The sequence below is a fragment of the Dreissena polymorpha genome, chromosome 1, assembly GCF_020536995.1.
Source record: "Dreissena polymorpha isolate Duluth1 chromosome 1, UMN_Dpol_1.0, whole genome shotgun sequence".
In the NCBI taxonomy this organism is placed as follows: domain Eukaryota; kingdom Metazoa; phylum Mollusca; class Bivalvia; order Myida; family Dreissenidae; genus Dreissena; species Dreissena polymorpha.
Genome location: NC_068355.1, coordinates 76,670,042 through 76,692,180, shown reverse-complemented (window position 1 = coordinate 76,692,180; position 22,139 = coordinate 76,670,042). Strand labels below are relative to the sequence as shown.

General features: G+C 34.0%; 1 protein-coding gene and 1 long non-coding RNA gene across 7 annotated transcripts in view; both read right to left on the bottom strand.

Annotated features, from left to right (window-relative positions):
* Window positions 1-2,785: 2,785 nt before the first annotated feature.
* LOC127836175 (uncharacterized protein KIAA2013 homolog) overlaps window positions 2,786-22,139 on the bottom strand; it is a 44,942-nt gene continuing 25,588 nt past the window's right edge. For all 6 annotated transcript variants that reach the window (XM_052362685.1, XM_052362657.1, XM_052362668.1 and 3 more), the window contains 7 exons: window positions 20,384-20,486; window positions 19,616-19,684; window positions 17,555-17,754; window positions 14,238-14,350; window positions 8,914-9,178; window positions 8,146-8,270; window positions 2,786-7,523 (listed from right to left, as the gene is read on the bottom strand). In XM_052362685.1, coding sequence (XP_052218645.1) covers window positions 7,336-7,523; window positions 8,146-8,270; window positions 8,914-9,178; window positions 14,238-14,350; window positions 17,555-17,754; window positions 19,616-19,684; window positions 20,384-20,486 — 1,063 coding nt within the window. In that variant the 3' untranslated portion in view covers window positions 2,786-7,335. The remainder of the gene's footprint in view (window positions 7,524-8,145; window positions 8,271-8,913; window positions 9,179-14,237; window positions 14,351-17,554; window positions 17,755-19,615; window positions 19,685-20,383; window positions 20,487-22,139) is intronic.
* Window positions 11,129-13,308, bottom strand: LOC127836278 (uncharacterized). The gene is made up of 2 exons (XR_008028694.1): window positions 12,071-13,308; window positions 11,129-11,254 (listed from the first exon to the last, which is right to left on the bottom strand). It is a non-coding gene; the product is annotated as an uncharacterized LOC127836278 (long non-coding RNA).

Sequence of the window (22,139 nt, the reverse complement as noted above, 5' to 3'; positions counted from 1 at the left end):
TACCAAAACGTGAAATAATCTGAAACATTTTATAGTTTTATGTTTTACGTATAAGTCAGCACCACAGCAAGGCAATTGTTCAGTCTCATTAACACGGCCGTTAATCACGGGCGCCACCTCTTGTTGCGATACATTAATAAATGAGCAAATGCTACTTCCGAGGTGGCGCCAAGGACCGGATGTTTTTAATTATTTTTACGGATATTCTTGAGGCTGAGTAGGTTTTATATGTTGTTTTTCAACATATTTCGCCTTTTTTTAAAATCGGACAATAAAGTGCGATTCAGCAAAGATTGAATCATCCACAAATGTACAGAAACATATAAATAACAGCCCACTTGGAAACGCGAAGACCATAATATAAAGTTGTTGCATGGTGGAGTTTTTAAAAGCAAATCGCTGTCACTTGCCAGTGTGACGATCACATTTCCGCTCGATTAAACGACATCAAACGTTGGCGTCCAACATACACTAGATGCTAAATGCACAAAACCACTGGCTTCTTGCAGATCTTACAGATATATTTTTATATTTCCAAAAGAGAAACTGCCAATGAGGTGGCGCCAAGGACAGGAGGTAGCGCCAATGCACGATTTATGAATCAGCACATAACTTACATTTGATAGATAATGTTCGTTTTCATATTTCTTTTTTTTTCAAGATAAATACGTAAACCCAAATCTATAAAGAACATATACACATTCTATTAAAAACAAGATGTAAATATGTAAATATATTAGTAACCAAATGAACTAAGAAGTCAGCACCATAAATAAAACGTAATGTACGATATACTAGTTACCCACATTATAAAATGCCCAACAAATAATATTACTAACTTTTCATCATTCTCAAAAATGTATTAAAAATGTGTTTATGCAGTAAGAGAATTCACGTAATAAATCAAAGATGTTACTTCTGCTTGAGAAGTTGCCCCCTTATCCAAATGCTTAATGCTTTAAATCACGAAAAGAGAAAGGTATACGAATTATTTTAATTATCATTAATATGTCGTTTGTTCCCACTAACATCTCCGAAAACATTAGGATAGTTGGGTCTTAACTAGTTAACCTTTTTTATTGTACTCTAGTTACTATCCATTTGTATAGCATATTCAATGAACTTAATCTTCCAAATCATGCTTCTCTATATCTATTTTAGACTTAACTTTGTCGATTATATTTCGTGTGATTGATTTAACAAAAAAAATCGAACACTCAAAATGGAATACCACACCAAAAGTTAATGTTGGAAATCGAAAAATAGCTGAAAATGTGTATCGGCGCCACAGCCTGTCATAAGCGTCATCTCATTGGCATTGGCTCCATCTCTTGGAATAGTATCAATGAGATCGACACAAAGCCAATGTATCTTGATCAACGTGTACATGTTCAAAGCCATGGTTTGATGTAGTTAGCGATTTCATTTAGTGGAAAATTACCAGTGACACAGGCAAATTGCATCGATTTTCTTTATAAAAAAAACACACCATACCACAACTTATAAAGAAAATTACGTTTCGAAGTGGGTTGTTAGTATATGTTTCTATACAGTTTGGGATGATTTAATCCTGTAATTAGCGCCATCTCGTAAGTAGCATCGGCTCATTTATTAATGCATCGCAAAAAAGAGGTGGCGCCCGTGATTAAATGCAATTGATTATATCTCGCATGGTAGATGAAGGCCAAGGCTTTCTTTGTCTTAAAATCATCTGTTCAATTCTACATATCGCCATTTTGGATCAGCGAACGATGTATTGCTTAGATCTTACGGAGGATTGACATATTGCATATGCCTAGGCGTTAGTTCATATAAACGGACTCCCAGAGCCTTTGGTATTTTTGCTATGACGCCTCTCAGCAACCCTTTGGGTTATAAAGCTGTGAGTTGAATTATTGCAACTTGCCTAGGCGTATGGTTAGGCGAAACAATAAATGTGTTGAACCAGAAATATATTTGGATAAATATTGGCTGCCAATAGACAAATAACTTACTGAAAGAGTTCGATGCAAAAAGAAATGCAAAAATGCTCATGAATCAGAAGTATTTCCCTGGGATGGAATTGGAAGTGTTGCCCAATGAACCCATTTTTTAAAGTTATTCAGGGTAAATACACATATTGGTTGTTTAATATTATAGATCCGAATCAGGTTTCAAGGCGGAAATCATAGCCACTGCCAATCCTTTTTCGAAAAAACATCTTTGTTTTGTCTGCTTCGTTCATTGTCCGCCTTTGTCCGGAACTATACTTGCAACATTTTGATGTTTTCATTTAAATAAGTATGCTCCCTGTATGAAGTAATGAAGGTATGATGGAAATGGAATCGCCATGTCTATATGTAAACCGTAATCATACAGTTTTTATGTATATCAATATTACATGAAATATATTTTTAAGTAACAACAAAGACGTCCCTGGTAACAATTTGATTGTTCTATTTTTCTGACTTTTCGCGCAAATGTAAGTCTAAGTCTTTACTTAGTTGTATCAAACAACAAGTAGGACAAAAAGTATTTAGTTATCGAATTCCGCTTCGAAATACATTCCAACCTTCCTTCTAACAGGTTCATCCGGCACGGCTCTGGTTTTACTTCATGGTTCTGGTCGAGCAAGGTATATTGTGTGCACAGATCACTTTGCAAGCTTTTCACAATGAACTACCGTTTTGAACATTCTGTTTTTACCAAAAATCAGAGTGCTCCTAACCAAAACAACATTCACAACGTAAACCTACATTTTCAACTACAATTAATATTACCCTTTCATGAATAATAACGAATAACACAGTTTTGTTCTTGTTTTATTTTAAATGCATAAATAAGTCCCTGTATTTACAATAAATGGATACAGAACATATCCAACATGAACAAAATATTAAATTGTCAAAGGATATGGTTTGAAAAAAGTTATAATACCCATACTAATAGTACCACAAAACGACATCCAGTTATATGAACGTAATGCATTATAAGGGTGTTTGGTGAATACATGCCAGTTATGTTTGGAATGTAGTTTAAACCTTAAAGCGCTGGAGCTGAATTTTAAAGGCCTTTGCAAACAGTTTGGATCCAGATGAGACGCCACAGAACGTGGCGTCTCATCTGGATCCAAACTGTTTGCTATTCTGATAGTATTCTTTGGGAAAAAATGAAGAAAATGCTTATTTTACAAATTCAGCAGACGACATTTTAGCAGACGACAAATTTCCCAGCATGCAAAGGGTTAACAGGAGTGATTAAAATGTAATGAATGAAGTCAGCTCAATTCAGGGAGCGTAATTCATATACACAACAGTTAGATACGAAAAGAAAACATATTAAAATGAGTAAACAAAATTAAAAAAACTGCAAATGATGTCAGAAAAATGCAGCTTCATGTTATTCTTAAATAACCATGAGAACAACTTCCACTAAAGATAAACTTTTTTCCTATATTTAATCATTAATACATAATTCCAATTAAACCAAGTAAAGCACTCTCGCATATCTGATGGAGTGAAAAGACATGGGCTGGATGGATTTCATGAACTAAACAATTAAAACATATAACTTGTAATTACATAATAAAACTTTAAATAACCACTATTCACAGAAGCCACGAATAACCAGCCCGACTTAAAATATCAAACAAGACAAAAAACAAACTTTTTTACAAAACAATACATCAAAGTATACATTACATGTATATCAAGATAATTGATACAAACCCAGAGCATCCATGGCAGCCAACTAATTCAGCTAGTTTGGCATACTCCATACACATGATTGTAGATTGAACACCTACAATAGCAGGGTTCCATTGCTGCTCATCTGTTCTAGTAACAAATAGTCTGGGCCTAGTTTATCAAACATGCTAATTATTCAAACAGCTCATAATTTTTAGATCATGATGTAAATAAAAGAAACATGGCACTTGCAGCAAAAACAAATTTTCAACTTTGAAGACATGAATTTTATTTAAATAACAGTGCCATCCTGAGCTAAGTTTGAAGGTAAGCTACCGTCACAAAAATGCAGCATTATACCTCCCTCCAAAACCAAAGATATTAAGTCAGATGTTTAGTACAATTTTTACTAAGAAGGACTTTGACCTGACACGCCCCAAATACATTCACAAGATAGATATCCATGCAAGCTTGCTATTTCCAAAGTTTCATAAAGATAGGCTAATATAGAATAAAGGTTTACACCGCCTGCCATACATCAATCTAATAACTTGTTGGAAAATCTGGTTACAAAATATTATTACAAGTAACTCATATTTCAAATATCAGCAAAACAGTATACACAGAACAGGTTCAATTATAAAGTATCAGTGTGTTTTCTTTGTTTAAATAATTTAGTGCAATTTTTAACAGATGTAAGCATAATTTGATACCAATTGTTAGAAACCAGTATTACAATTGTTAGAAACCAAGCCCAGGAATGAACAATTTTGTTTTGTGTATATACATGTAAGCTGAAAACCCAATCACAAGCAAGGCAGTATAATATAGACAACTATATCCCCCATTGAAAAATTATTTTAACAGTGAGTATAACACTCGAGTCATGACTTCTGAATGACACACTTTCTGTAAATATTTATTGGAAATCCTTCAATGGTTATAGGAGATATGAAGCATATACTAAACAAGCTATGTTTCACAGACACTGATGATCAAACAAAACATAACTTTTGACCTTCAAGTATTAAAGGGTATAGGAGATGTATAGCAGACACAACTGTGGGGGCTAACACCTTTGCACTTAAAGTTGGACCTTGACTTTTGGCCATCGTGACTCACTCATGTTGGACCTTGACTTTTGGCCATCGTGACTCACTCATGCCTTCTGACTTGTCTCAATGTCCTTAACATTTGATGCAAATTGCACGAAAATCCTTAAGAGTATCGGAGATATGGAGCAGACACTCTGATGGTGGATCAAACCTTTTACCTTGAAGTACCAACTTGACCTTCTACCTGTATAACTGAATCAGACCTTTAATAAAGCATTTTAACTGCGGAAATATGCGAGTTTCATGACACTCTGTCAAAAGGGTAGGAGATACCAAGCAGACAGGAAAATGTTCGGACAGACAGAGGAATGAACAAAAATGCATTCCTATAACCCCCCCCCTTCCTTTAAATGGGGGAATCAATAACTTAACATCATTTGACTGAATACATACAAAAATGCATGATTATTAAGTAAATTTTGTTCATTACAATAGGAGGAACATGCAAGAAGTATTTGAAAATATTTAAGTTTTTCCACAAAAAAGTATTTTTTGCTGTTTTTCAAAAAGAATCAAAAAGATGATAGTTATATGACTAAAAAAAGTTTTAAGTTTTAAAAAAGTCAAAGGGAATTTACAATATTTAGAAACAAGATATGTGTTTGTCAGAAACAATATTTCCCCTTTTGCGCCGGTTTGAAGCTATATATATTTGACCTTTGACCTTGACGGATGACCTTGACCTGTCACCACTCAAAATGTGCAGCTCCATGAGATACACATGCATGCCAAATATCAAGTTGCTATCTTCAATATTGCAAAAGTTATTGCAAATGTTAAAGTTGGGGCAAATAAACAAACAAACAAACACACGAACCAACAGACAGGGCAAAAACAATATGTCCCCCACTACAGTGGTAGGGGACATAAAAAATATGCGCCTTTACTGCTGCTGTCTATTGTATTTGTTTTAAAGTATAAATGAGGAATGTCATATAAACAGTATGATGTTTTCAATTTGAAGACCATAAATAGCTAACAAAAATATAATTAAATCAATACAAGATGCTGCATTGAATAATTTCATATGCCCCGAGTAAAGCCTTGTCAGAATTGAGTGATTGATCCATTGAATAAGAATAAGTTCAAATGTAGGTCAATGTCAGGGTCAAAATGAGGTCAGGTGATGTGGGTGTTGAGTGTTGAATGGAAGAATCAATGCTTTGAAGTAAGAAGTTCTGCTATTTAACGTTGGTCAATTTGAGTCAGGTGATGTGGGCCTGTTTACATAGTTCAAAGACAATATCCATTTAAGTATCAAAGCATTGTAGGAAGCATTATTTATGAAGACAAAACAAGTCATTTACCTTGAGCAGACAGAATAAAGAAGTCATGGACAGGCCCATATTTATATATGACTTGTGGTATCTGCTAATGCTAGGGGCATATCAAACTTGATTATAAATAGATAATTGTGTTCCCATAATTATATACAACATACACACCTCTATATATAGAAACATGACCTCATTGTCTCTTTATGTGCATATAAAATTTCCAGCAAAACGTAACTATTTGAAATACATAGCACGTAAACCCATTAACATGGCTAAGCATGTACTTGTCAAAGAGGTCCACATTCAACAAATACATAGCAATAGCATGAAACCATGTTTTCAACATTTAAGGTATGCACTTAAATGATTGTGCAGGCCTAAGCTAGATCTGCATGTTAGCTACCTACACACACCATGTAAGCACCATGCCTCATCACCATGACTATTGTGTTTGCATGAGCAGCTTCATTTGTACACACATGTATTTATAAAACAGTAACTTCACATAGTGCATTTCTTAAGAAACAATAAATCATTAACAACAACAATATCACAGTAATAAACCACATAAGTTAAATTGAGAAGAATAATCAATAATTTCATTGAAAAACATTATCTTGTAACAAACAAGAAACTAATAATGAATAAGATTTGAAACTATTTTGACAGTTAAGTTATGTATGCCACTACATACTTATTGCTCAAATATTTGTAGCAAATAAAATTTAAATAAAACATCCATTGCTGTTTGTCATCTATTTTTTTATTGTTAAAGGAATCATTCATTTATGCAGCTCCATAGCACAGTGAATTGAGCAGTGACTAATAAACAACAGTTTACACTTAATTTGATTATAATTGGTAAGTTTCTGAATCATCCTAAAAGACTCAAGACACATTCAGCTTACAGGACAGCCTATTTTTATCAACTTTATGGTCTATTGCCTAAATAGCATATAACTCTTTGAGCAAAAATATTCTGTCTGATAGTATATCTTCATCCTACTATCATAAAAAAAGAGTAAGTACCCTGATTAGCAATTCCTCTGTATTATCCTTCCAACCTGCTTTGTTGTACACTGACCACCCAAACACAGATTGGAATATCATACAAGAGCATTGCACCACTACTGCAATACCACAACATTTAATAGTAATTTTTTACTACACACATTCTACTACACCTGATAAACTCTGCAGCAGCAGGTGCAATAAGTTGTATCTGGACCTGGTGTATCGTTCCTGGGTCAAACTTTACAAGTTCTGCTGCTGCAGGTGCTATAAGTTGTATCTGGACCTGGTGTATCGTTCCTGGGCCTGGCAATACTCATTGTAGATGAGCTTGAACAGGAACAGATGAAAGACGATGACCAGGAAGGCGATTGAAACCCAGAAGATGGTGGGAAGGCCCCCGAAGTGGTGCCCATGTTTGTGCAGCGCTATCACATGGTGCTCATGGGCGGGGGCTGTAGGAGAGCAATACAATGGTACACGTCATTGGCTATAGAGCATAGCATCAGACAAACATGATCTACCTACTGTTAGCATGATGTGTGGCAAAGTAAGATAGTTGTGCTATTGTATTCAGCTATCAATCATCTATGCAAATAAATCTAACTACATATATACTTATTATACTTCTGACAAAGAATTAAAAGCAAATAACAAATTCATCATTCTTGTTAAGTTATAAAGACTTAAAAAAAAAATTTCTGATGCAAAATAGAACAAACATGAGGGGCACAGACCCCGAGGCACTAACCTGAGATCTAAGTAGTCTCAGATGGTGGAGGTCAGAAACAAAGATATTTTTCCCGAGGATCAATGTTTAAATGTTACTTCTAGTGTTAAGAGGCTTTTTTTTGTTAATTTGACCCAATGACCTAGTTTTTGACCTTACCCAGTTTTGTACTCTGCCAAGAAACTATTGTGACAAATGGTCAGCCAAAGTTTTACAAGTGTTAATAAGGTATATTTGGGAGATGAACAATGCACAATGCACAACCTACAAAAAGGGATAACAAAAGCTCACCATGAGCATATTGAGCTCAGGTGAGATAATAAAACATAATTGAAAGAACAATCCACCTTCTGCTATTTCCTTCACGTGTATAGCATGTTTAAGTTCTTCCATATGAGTTTTGTCAGCTGTCACATACAGTATGGCTGTCAGAGGCTCTGTCAGTTTGACAGGAAACTTGGACCAGGTTTTGCTGAAAGATTAGTTGAATATGAAAATGCCACAGTGCATATATTACATTATAAATAAAACATGCCACAGTGCATATATTACATTATAAATAAAACAGTCTCCAGGAATACTAGCCTACGCATATTCAGAAAGTGTTGTCCATGATAAGCCTGTGCAGTCTGCGAATCTCGGATGACACTTTCTGCCTCGACTGGAGTAATGCTTAGGAAGACTTCTTTTTACAGCTTATTTCCATGAAAAACCACCAACATAACCAGCATGTGGAATTGTTGGGAAACATGTACAAAATATACAGAGCAATAATAACTTTCTTTGTTTGAAATTTTGTTTTTGGTTTAAAAAAATCTGTTTGTTTACATCCTTACAGTAAAATATTTATATGTATACTTAAACTGTAAAAAGTGTGAATGTTCAAGGCACTTCAAGCTGTAAATCAACAGATAAATCAACATATTTCCAAGTTCATGCATCATAATTGCAATAGGCCTACCAGTAATCCTCAAACTTTACTCATTATAAAATATTAACTATTCAGAAGGCTTATATTCTTCCGCTTTTATTTGTTTAAAATTGAGATTATGAGCTTAAGAATGTTCAATGTCTCATGTCAAGGGCGGAAACAGACTCAAGTAACATGTACTTACCTGAGTGGCACAGGTGGATCCAGACATCCAGCGTCACAGGCGTAGTAAGGCCGGTCGTTCCTATCGAGGGACACAAATATATTTGCCTTGTTGTTCTCGTCAACCAGCACAGAGATGTTCATGTGGGTGTTGTTGCCGTAGTTGATGCGATGGAAGTTGAAGTCTCGGTGCGTGTCCTTGGGGTGCAGCCTCATCTCCAGGTGGTCGTCTCCATAGTGCAGGGAACCGATGCTTAGCAGCATGGCCTGCAGGACTCCCTCCACACCTTGCAACAGACAATAGCCATAAGATGTTGGGCAGTTATGATTTTTTTCATTGTATTCTCCCATGATTTTGGAAAAAATAGTACGCAACATAAACATCCTATCTTGTCGCAACCACAACCACTATTCAATTTTTCAATATCTCGATTGGTTTGCTGTGTAGATATTAATCAATAACACAACCTCGATGTAAAACATCTGGTTTAAATGTGGAAGAATGGCGTAAAATAAAGTATGCGTTTTTCTGTTGTGGTGCAGAGCGTTACATAGTAAACCGATGTTATTATACTTTTCTGAATTAATTAAGCATTGTTTTTTTTTCTAAAGTGACAATTAAAAAGTTTTGAAATAAATTACATCTTTTATTTTTCTACTGTACATAAATAATATTGATACAGATCGTACAGTATACCGTCCTATGAAACGTAGAATGTAAGTACATAAAACAAGACAGACAGAGGTGCGAAAAAGACATGCATAAAAAGTTGCTGAAACTTAGAAGAGTGAATACATGTAGAAACTGCACCATATCTGTTTTGAACATATACTTATTAAATCGACAAAGATGAGCATACTAGATCTAGTTCGGTAAAAGTCGGTGTTAAAAGCTCACGTTAAACAAAATTACGCGTAAACGTTACACTGTTATGCCTTCTTCTGATTGGTTGATATTTAAATCTGTTTCATAATATGGCAAGAAGTGATATTGTTGCGATTTAAGCAGAAGTTTAACTGAAGAATTATGCCTTTTTAACTTCAATTCGACGATATTTGAGGTAAAAATGGACTTCTGAACTTAAACTGAATGAGTTGGTAATGTTATTTTGCAATTTTACGCAAATTGATGAAAATTTAAACTTTCTGGTGTCCACCACATAATGGGTCCTTCACCGATGAGACGCTGCAAAGAATTTAGCGCATATAAAAAGTATCTCTAAATTCTTTGCGCATCTTATAAATGAGACTAGAGTGCTAACAAGGTTTTACGGAAGCCATATAAGGAAACAAGAGGGCCATGATGGCCCTGAATCGCTCACCTGACTAACCTTGCTTCATGAACTTAAATTTTATTAGACCCATATACAATCCCAAGCCAAATTTTATAAATTAATACATTCTGACAAAATTTCATTAAGACGTGATGAAAACTGTGACCTCTTTCATCTACACAAGGTTTTACTAGAATTTGCCCGGTGACCTAATTTTTGACCCCAGATGACCCATATACGATCCAAAATCAGATATTATCAAGATAAACATTCTGACCATATTTCATTAAGATCATATGAAAACTTTGACCTCTATTGTCTTCACAAAGTTTTTCTATGATTTGATCTAGTTTTTGACCCCAGATGACCCTAATACAATCCCAACCCAGATTTCATCAAGATTAATATTCTGGCCAAATTTCATAAAGATTTAATGAAAACTGTGACCTCTACTGTCTACAAAAGTTTGTTTTTTTAATCTGACCTAGTTTTTGACCCTAGATGACCCAAAGTCAATCCCAATCCAGATTTTAACAAGACAAACATTCTGACTATATTTCAATAAAATCTGATGAAAACTGTGACCTCTATAGTCTACACAAGGTTTTTCTATTATTTGACCTAGTGCCTAGTTGCTGACCCCAGATGACCCAAATACAATCCAAACAGGGCTCCTCTTGCCCAAAAATTTCTGTGGCCAACATTTTAGCCAAATGGAATTTTGTGTAGCCAAATTTTAGAAACTGTAGCCAAAGTTTTAGCAAAGCATTTGCAGGGGTCAAAGTTGGATATTTTGAAAATCCTGAACTTAAAGCTGGGGACCAGGGGGCCGCAGGGCCCTCGGTGGGTCCAGGGGACAAGGGGGCCAGAGGCCCCCAGAAGCTCCTGGATTCGACACATTTAAAGGGTGCCTGTACCTGTTCTGGTGATTCTATTTTCTTAAAAAAACAACATACACATATATTTAAAAATCTTCATGTATTTGATAAGGAACACACAAAACTTAGTCAAAAGGCAATTCATTCACATGCACCCTCTGTCTGGCATGGACTCGACTGCAGGTGTTGCTTTTGAAGAACCAGATAAAACCTGTAACAGTGGTTACAAATTATATTTTTCACACATACTTTAAAAGTCAATAATACATGTTTAATTAATGCAGAATCAAATGTCACCATTTATATTCACAGAATCATGCTGCCAGAAGCCTCCACATACACCTAAGAAAATTGGGTATGGTGGCTTCTGCTAAACAGTTAAAATTGAAAATTTCAGCATGGGTTCACCTAGTTTTTATCCCAATCGTTGTTTGAATGCTAAATAATTGTATCCTGGTGTGACCCAAATTTGACGATGTAACGGTTACATGAAGCAATATTTAGCAAATAATTTAAGAAATAATGAATGTTTAATAGCACAAAATAATAATTTTAAACTCGGCTGTATTACTTTGAAATGATTCCAAGACAATAATCATCCATTTAATCGATAAAAATAGAACATCGTCGAATTAAGGCGTCGGCGAATTTGGATTACGGTAGGTTGCCCATATTTGTTTTACAAAAAGTAAAAAAAACAACATTTCTTGCTGCTGGGCTCATATGTTGGGGACAATAAAACATTTTATTTAACTAAAAAAGACCTGTCCCAGTCAGCAAAAATGGCGTATTTGATCGTATTTTCAATTACTGTTAAAATTCTTTTCCTGATTTATGCTTTATTCAAAGGTCAAAATGTTTTAAAAGCTCACAATCAATGAATCATACGTTATTAATAAAACAAAATTGGCAAATTTGCTAGATCTATCTTGCCGATTTTTGATGCAAAACAACCTAAACAGTAAACTTTAGCAACAGAAAATACGACCAAATTCGGGGTGTTAGTTTAAAAAAATAAAAACCGTACCTGGTTGGTCTTGATGGTTCTTATATTCTTTATGTGATAAGGGCCCTCTGCGTGGAGACGCAATGCCTTCTTCCCACAAGACTGATAATTCAGGGTTTTCTTACAAACTTCTCAAACCGCTTTTCCACAAGCTTCCACTTTTCTCAACCAGTTCACTACCCGCCCGTAGACTACAGCTGGGAATGGCCACCCATTATAAACTGTACGCTGAAGTTTCTTTAGCTACCAACAGGCAAGTATCTCGTTGCCATTTTTCTCAACTTAAGTCTAAACACAGCTTCCCATTCGGCATCAAATATACGCAAAAAGTACTCAAATTGATTTAAATCGGCAGCAATCTTTAATCTTTAATCAGATGTAATTGTTTATTTAATCCTCTACGATGTACGATTTGTTTTCACATCAGTAATTTGTCTCGATGACCGGTGTTAATGCCGACTGCGTATGAATTTTTCAGGTCAATAACACGGCGATGTATTGATGCACAGTCTACAGCTGAAAGCGGTTAATATCTGGGACGGCATGTCAGGAAAAAAATCAATACCGATAATTCGCATTGTTCATTAATTAAGCAACGATTAATAACACTTATCCTTTATGGATTTTCATGAAAGAAAAACCATAATAAAGAAAATTTTATTCTCTTTAATCTGATATATAAACAAGTTTGGAAAGAATTGGATGAAAAATTTGGACTTTATTGCATAAACACCATTTTCTCAATTCAAGGGGAGGTAATTCTGTACTTCATGGACCAATAATGCTCGTTTTTTGTAGGGTTCGTGTCCTCATTGATATAAAGACACTGTGCAAATTTGGAAAGGATCGGACAAAAAATGTGGAAGATTTTTGAAAGTTTTCACAAAATAGGCAAAAACGAATAAACATGCATAGTTCAACGAGCTCCTGCGGCCATGTTTTTTGACGAATCAAATTTCTTTGAACAACTTTTTCAGGGGAGCCTTCAAAGGTCATCCCTGTGAAATTTTTAAAAAATCTGATGAGCGGTTTCTGACAAGAAGATTTTTTAAGTTTTTTACCATATATGGTCATGGCGGCCATCTTGGTTATGTGATCAAATTTTTTTTTAACAATTCTTTTGTCCCATGACCTAGGGATGCTCCACATGAAATTTAGTTGAAATTGGCTCAATGGTTTAGTAGAAGAAGATGTTTACAAATTGTTTACAGACAGACAGATGGACAGACGGACGCTGAGTGATCACAATAGCTCACCCCGAGCTATCGCTCAGGTGAGCTAAAAAAACTAGCCCCAAGACAGCTATATTTTTTGATGAACCATAACAATTTTTGAATTCAGCAGAGCTATCATTAGAACAAAATTAATGACCAAGTTTTATTAAGATGGACAATAAGTGTGACTTCAAGAGAGAGTCAACAAGGTTTTACTAAAGCTATATAAGGAAAAATGCCCCACCCACTAATAGCTATGTTTATCAACCAACTGGAACCATTTTCTAAAAAAAAAAACAACGAAGGAGGCAATCAGCTGAATAAAAGGTATTATATTACGTGCAAAACACATTTCACACAGTACAGTGTCAGGAAATATGAATACTTTATTTATAACATGTTTTCTTTCTTTTTCATTGTATGTTTTAGGACACACTCAAAATTAGAAAAATCAGTTTTTTGTGTCTCAAATTTTGTGTAATGTGTCAGAAAAGAATTTAAATTACGATCTTTATTTTGAATGAGATATTTAATGTTAAAAACAAGAACTACACACTCACACAAACATCGGTCTTTCAGTAGAGTAAGATTTGTTGTACAACAAGACTATTGCCAAGCAATATATGTCCCCTACCGGCTCCACCATTGTCAGATTTTTATATTATTTATTTTTATTTGTTGCCATAGCAACCATAATGTTTGACGTAGGAACAAAATGAAATGACATGCATAATGTCCATATTGCCATCTATCTATATTTTAAGTTTCATGAAAAAATATGAAGAACTTTTAAAGTTATCGCAGAATCAAGAAAAGTGTGACAGACAGACTCACAGACAGACAAACTCACAGACAGATAGATGCACAGAGCGCAAACCATAAACCGGTAGGGGACAATTATGCATGGAATATACACACTTCTGTCTTAATAAGCCTGTGTAACATGTGCCACAAGCAGTAAGGCATGGTGTTACCTGCAGATATCATGCGTTGACAGCCCTGTTTCTCCAGTGTAATGATCCATGTAGTCACTATACGTGCGATACTGTCCTCATTCTCAGCATCCACCCAAAGCGTTGTCGAGTGCCTTCAAAAACAAAATAAGAGCTTAACAGATGACATTTAACAACAAATCTGTTACTCTTCCATATTTCTGTATTTCTTGCATTTTTCTGGATAAACCAGAGGAAAATGCCAAAATGGTGCATAAACAAGTATTCAAGAAACAGTTCTCTCACATGATATTTGGGGCTTCTTCCAATGGCCACAAGAAACAGTTCTCTCACATGATAATTGGGGCTTCTTCCACTGGCCAATATTGGCCATGTAAAACTATTCTCCAGATTTTTTTCCAGAATTAAGAGTCGATGACTGAACATTCTCAAGTTTTATTTTTTTAAATAAAGGATGGCAAAACTATTACTTCATTCTTTTACAGAATGAATTGTAAAGTCAAAATGATAATCACATTTTCAGAATTGTGTGTTATTTTTTAAAACTAAATAAATTCCTTTTATGTATTAAGTGGCAACAATTTCTTTTCCAACAAACATTTTCTAATGCAGTAGTTTAAATCATCCTTATGGTCCAATGCCACATATCAGACATTAAAAATAGAACTTGGTGTAAGTTATATTAAATATACATCTTGGTATTAGTTATATTGAATATACAACTTGGTGTTAGTTATATTGAATATACAACTTGGTATTAGTTATATTGAATATACAACTTGGTATTAGTTATATTGAATATACATCTTGGTATTAGTTATATTGAATATGCAACTTGGTATTAGTTATATTGAATATGCAACTTGGTGTTAGTTATATTGAATATACAACTTGGTATTAGTTATATTGAATATACAACTTGGTGTTAGTTATATTGAATATACAACTTGGTGTTAGTTATATTGAATATGCAACTTGGTATTAGTTATATTGAATATGCAACTTGGTGTTAGTTATATTGAATATACAACTTGGTGTTAGTTATATTGAATATACAACTTGGTGTTAGTTATATTGAATATACAACTTGGTGTTAGTTATATTGAATATACAACTTGGTATTAGTTATATTGAATATACAACTTGGTGTTAGTTATATTGAATATACAACTTGGTATTAGTTATATTGAATATACAACTTGGTGTTAGTTATATTGAATATACAACTTGGTATTAGTTATATTGAATATACAACTTGGTGTTAGTTATATTGAATATACAACTTGGTATTAGTTATATTGAATATACAACTTGGTGTTAGTTATATTGAATATACAACTTGGTATTAGTTATATTGAATATGCAACTTGGTATTAGTTATATTGAATATGCAACTTGGTGTTAGTTATATTGAATATACAACTTGGTGTTAGTTATATTGAATATACAACTTGGTGTTAGTTATATTGAATATACAACTTGGTATTAGTTATATTGAATATACATCTTGGTATTAGTTATATTGAATATACATCTTGGTATTAGTTATATTGAATATGCAACTTGGTATTAGTTATATTGAATATGCAACTTGGTATTAGTTATATTGAATATACAACTTGGTATTAGTTATATTGAATATACAACTTGGTGTTAGTTATATTGAATATACAACTTGGTATTAGTTATATTGAATATACAACTTGGTGTTAGTTATATTGAATATACAACTTGGTATTAGTTATATTGAATATACAACTTGGTATTAGTTATATTGAATATACATCTTGGTGTTAGTAATATTAAATATACAACTTGGTGTTAGTTATATTGAATATACAACTTGGTGTTAGTTATATTGAATATACAACTTGGTGTTAGCTATATTGAATATACAACTTGGTGTAAGTTATGTTGAATATACAACTTGGTGTTAGCTATATTGAATATACAACTTGGTGTTAGTTATGTTGAATATACAACTTGTTGTTAGTTATATTGAATGTACAACTTGGTGTTAGTTATATTGAATATACAACTTGGTGTAAGTTATATTGAATATACATCTTGGTGTTAGCTATATTGAATATACAACTTGGTGTTAGCTATATTGAATGTACAACTTGGTGTTAGTTATGTTGAATATACAACTTGGTGTTAGTTATGTTGAATATACAACTTGGTGTTAGTTATATTGAATATACAACTTGGTGTTAGTTATGTTGAATATACAACTTGTTGTTAGTTATATTGAATGTACAACTTGGTGTTAGCTATATTGAATATACAACTTGGTGTTAGCTATATTGAATATACAACTTGGTGTTAGTTATGTTGAATATACAACTTGTTGTTAGGTATATTGAATATACAACTTGGTGTTAGTTATATTGAATATACAACTTGGTGTTAGTTATGTTGAATATACAACTTTGTGTTAGGTTTCTTCTCCCCATTAACACACAAGTTACATTTAGTAGTAAATCTAAACTATGAAGTTGTAATTACAAGTACAAGTATTGCATTGTTTTGACTTGTGAAAACAGGAGCAAACAACAATATGCAGATGTGTTAAAATACAACCAGGAAGTGTAACTAGGAAAATCTTCATTTATAATCCATTGATTTTAAAGAACCACTCGTAACGACAATATTTTTAATATTGCAGTGAAAGTACAAAAATAATGACAGTCTCCTGGTTCAGAAAATAAAAAATAGATAATGCCAATCATGCAAACATTTGAAAAATTTGATTGAATAAAAATACTTTATTTCAATACTGATTTTAGTATTCAATACAATTCTTAATTTAACCCTTTACCAATCAGATATGTATTTTAACGAATGTGTGGTCCCTTAAAAAGTTAAATTTAATTAAAGACCTTTCTTACTACATTCAAAATATAAAGGCTTCATTACCAACCCTTATATACTGATGAGTAGCAAACAGCATAAAACCTGAACAGACTGTGAGTTTCTCGCAGGCTGTTCTGGTTTTATGCTGTCTGCACATTGCCATTTTTACTTCGCTTTTGAGTGGGAAAGGGATAACCATTAAAGATTAACACCTGTAAATGTGCGCATTTTGTCTTATTGCAAAATAAAATTACTTCTGAATTTATTTTTTTAAACAGTAGCAAACATTAATATATTGAGCTGTAATCTTATATTTAGAACATAAAACAAGGAAAATATGTTGAAATAAATAAACGCTTTTCTCACCGTTTTTGACCTACAGAAACATTGTTTAAATAAAGAAAGCGTTTCAATAATATAATATTTCTTGCACTCAAAGAATGCTTGAAGATAACCCAAACAGTGCTCCCAACACCACTCACAGTGATGTGTGCTCCTTGTAGCACTGGTCCGGGTAATGCAGGGTCTTCTTCAGGTCCAGCACCTCTTCTGGGCTCACCTTGGGGTCGTGGAGGGGCGCGGGCACATTGCTCAGCACGTAGTACATTGTGCTGTTGATCTTCTCACCGTTCAAAGCGTCAGCTGCCTTTGAGTAGCTGATACTGAACCCACTCCTCCACAGCTGTACAAAAGTAGGTTTTTGTTTTATCCAACACATCTAATAAATATGCAAGCTTACTTAACAGGCAAGCATTCTTCTAGCGGACAAAATGAATGAATAAGTTTTTACTAGCCTGAACTGTGTTTCAATAGCCCACATCCCTCGGAATCATAGTACGCGTAACAGCATAAGGCATCATTTATTGGTAAGTGTGATAACTATGATATCAAGGCCTGTCCCAAAACAATATATCGTGAGTATGCAGATACAAGCCAAACTGAATATGCAGATACAAGCCAAACTGAATATGCAGATACATTGCCAAACTGAATATGCAGATACACTGCCAAACTGAATATGCAGATACACTGCCAAACTGAATATGCAGAAACACTGCAAAACTGAATATGCAGACACACTGCCAAACTGAATATGCAGATACAAGCCAAACTGACTATGCAGATACAAGCCAAACTGAATATGCAGATACACTGCCAAACTGAATATGCAGATACAAGCCAAACTGAATATGCAGATACATTGCCAAACTGAATATGCAGATACACTGCCAAACTGAATATGCAGAAACACTGCAAAACTGAATATGCAGACACACTGCCAAACTGAATATGCAGATACAAGCCAAACTGACTATGCAGATACAAGCCAAACTGAATATGCAGATACACTGCAAAACTGAATATGCAGAAACACTGCCAAACTGAATATGCAGATACACTGCCAAACTGAATATGCAGATACATTGCCAAACTGGATTGCAGATACACTGCCAAACTGAATATGCAAATACATTGCCAAACTGCATATGCAGATACACTGCCAAACTGAATATGCAGATACATTGCCAAACTGACTATGCAGATACAAGCCAAACTGAATATGCAGATACACTGCCAAACTGAATATGCAAATACACTGCCAAACTGAATATGCAGGTACACTGCCAAACTGGATATGCAGATACATTGCCAAACTGAATATGCAGATACATTGCCAAACTGGATTGCAGATACACTGCCAAACTGAATATGCAGATACATTGCCAAACTGAATATGCAGATACACTGCCAAACTGAATATGCAGATACATTGCCAAACTGGATATGCAGATACACTGCCAAACTGAATATGCACATACACTGCCAAACTGAATATGCAGATACAAGCCAAACTGAATATGCAGATACACTGCCAAACTGAATATGCAGATACATTGCCAAACTGGATGTGCAGATACACTGCCAAACTTAATATGCAGATACAGTGCCAAACTAGACATGCAGATACACTGCCAAACTGAATATGCAGATACACTGCCAAACTTATACATATAGATCTACAAGTATTTTTATTTCTAATGTATGTTTTAAGACATGAATCTTACTAAAAGATTCAAAATTAAATATACTTTTTACAATTAATAGTGTTAAATGTCAACATAAGTAAACAGGGGACATAACTATACAGAGGTCTTGGAATGAAAATACAAGGAAAGTTACCTTGACTGGTTATGGTCTCTTACATTGGATTAAAAAAAATCACCATAATGTTTTATTTAGAATTGCAATCACTTAATGTGCAGTCTATGTGTGTATATAAGAGTTTCTCATCCTTTGATTAGATTGAAAACTGTATTTATAGTAACCTTTATACTTAACTTTTAAATTTTAAAGCAAACAATCAATTAGTTTTATGCTTGATTAAATTGATTCATTTTCTAAAAGTAACCTGCAGAACACATTTGAATTCACATCATGAAAGTCATAAAAATAAAATAAATAAACAAATCTTTATTAGACTTGAAGGTTTATTACAAAAAAAAAATGTATGCATATTTTTTGTTTAAAGTTTGTTAGAGTACCTGATTCCATAGGTTAACATGCTCATCTTTCAATATTTTGGAATCCATCTTTAGTGCAGCTGTTATTTCCTATAACAAGCACAGGAGTTGCATAAATTAACATTAAGGTCTCAAAACTATACACACAGTTGATAATGCAATATAACTTTGTCAAACTTCCAAGATTGAAAGTGTATATATTTAACTGAATGATAAAATAGAGGATCTTAATTTTGGTGATTTAAGAGCAAGATTATCATAACCTTGACAAACAACATATTTTAAAGAGTGGTTTCTTTTTATGTCATGCATTTGTATTATAATTTTATATTATATGCCAAATTTTGATATACCCCACAACATTTTATTTTGCTTTTTTTGTCACAAACATGTCTCTACTCGTGTAAAAGGAAAATGCTGCTTTAGTTTCTGCATCCTTGTAACAAAATTATGTTATTTTATTGAAGCTCATTTTTTTATTTATAGTAACAAGTCAAATTGTATACGTATTATGTCACTGAGAGTCCCCCCAAAAGCCAGAATAAAATTATTAAGCAATGCTATTTAAGTTTTTACTGATGCTAGAGTGAAATATTCACTTCAGATTAATATTCTCTAATATTCTCCACTAATTCTCTGCACAGCATGAAATAAATATTCATATTAATATGGTTTCACAGTCATGCTTTTTATGACAAAAAGAAAACAAAAACATCACCATTTCTATATTTAAATATTTTAGCTCTTTTTGTACATAAATTGTGATCAATTACATACAAGTTATCCTACCTCTCTACATTGTTTCTTCAGGCTGAGTATTTGAGCTCTAGCAGCCTCCAGAGGCAGGGCCTTGGTGTAGTGTATACTTGTGAGAACATGCTGTGTGGTGGTCCTTGGGAAACAAAGACACAAGTAAGTTTGTGACAAAAAAAGCTGTCGCTATTTCATGCTCTTTGATAGTGTAATGAACATTTTCTGTTAGCCACCGGATATAAAAACAGTGAAAACAAATTTGAATTTGCATATATTTAATAGAAACGGAGTTTCATAAAATTTAAACCTGAAATACAGCAATGCGACAAAACTAGATTTTCAATGTTTCACCATTAAATTTAATATTAATAACTGTGAAAGGGTTGCATATAAGCTGCCAACACAGAATTTTATGGGAAAACATCCAGCTAAACTCTAGTTAACAAGCTAAAACTGTTTTTGTATTTTCCTGGAACTTCGCCTTATTTTGACAAACTATTATCCAAGGTTAAACCTTCACCATTTTTAGTGCAATACCTAAAAAAACTAAAGTTATTGATTGGACACTGTTTCTATTTAAATTCACAGTGCCTTGTCCTGACGGACAGTCCGATCACTATATGCCTTCCTTCGGGGGCATAAAAATGTCTTAGAATATCAAAATAAATCAGAAAGCCACATAAACTAGAGAGCGGACACCATGCTAAATCCTTGAAATGCACTAAGTAACCCCGTGACCTAGTTTTTGACCCGGCATGACCCATATTCGAACTTGACCTAGATATTGTCTTGATACAACTTCTGACCAAGTTTGGTAAAGATCAGATGAAAACTACTTCAATTAGAAAGCGGACACCATGCTAAATCCTTGAAATGCACTAAGTGACCCCGTGACCAAGTTTTTGACCGGGCATGACCCATAATCGAACTTGACCTAGATATTGTCTTGATTCAACTTCTGACCAAGTTTGGTAAAGATCAGATGAAAACTACTTAAATTAGAGAGCGGACACCATGCTAAATCCTTGAAATGCACTTAGTGACCCCATGACCTAGTTTTGACCCGGCATGACCCATATTCGAACTTGACCTAGATATTGTCTAAATACAACTTCTGACCAAGTTTGGTAAAGATCAGATGAAAGCTATTTGAATTAGAGAGCGGACATGAAAAGTGTGACAGACTGACAGACAGATTGACGGAAAGTGCGAAATCTATATACCCCCTTTTCTTCGAAAGGGGGCATAAAAATTGAATGTCCCAAAATTCTAATTATATTGAAATAAAAGCAATAAACCAATGCTCAATAGTGTTTCTACTTTAAAATCATAACAACTTCACAGCTTTGCTTACTCATGCCTGAAATGATACAGAACAAAAAAGTAAAAACATTAAAAATTCCGCTTCCTTAATAGGAAGATATCATTTAAAATGCTGTTGGGTGAAGCGATTGTTTTTTACCGGCAAACATGGTTATTTACCCAATTACGCAAATGTTATGGTCCATTGACCTCAGGCATGCATCTCTAAGGTTTTATGACCTTAATCAGTTTGTAAAACCCCATGATCAAAGTGTCACGAGATAAGCGAATACAGTGCCTAAATCTGGTAAAATAGCGCTGTAAAATAAACTGTCCAAAAATTAAGATTCATTAATGATCCATGGGGGAATGGGGGAGGGGGGGGGGGCGGTAACTTCCTATATACGGGTATATAGAGGTGTGCTGATTTTATATGATGTGTTTTTCAACTGAAATTATAGATATGGGTATGGTTTTGAGCATCTAAGTA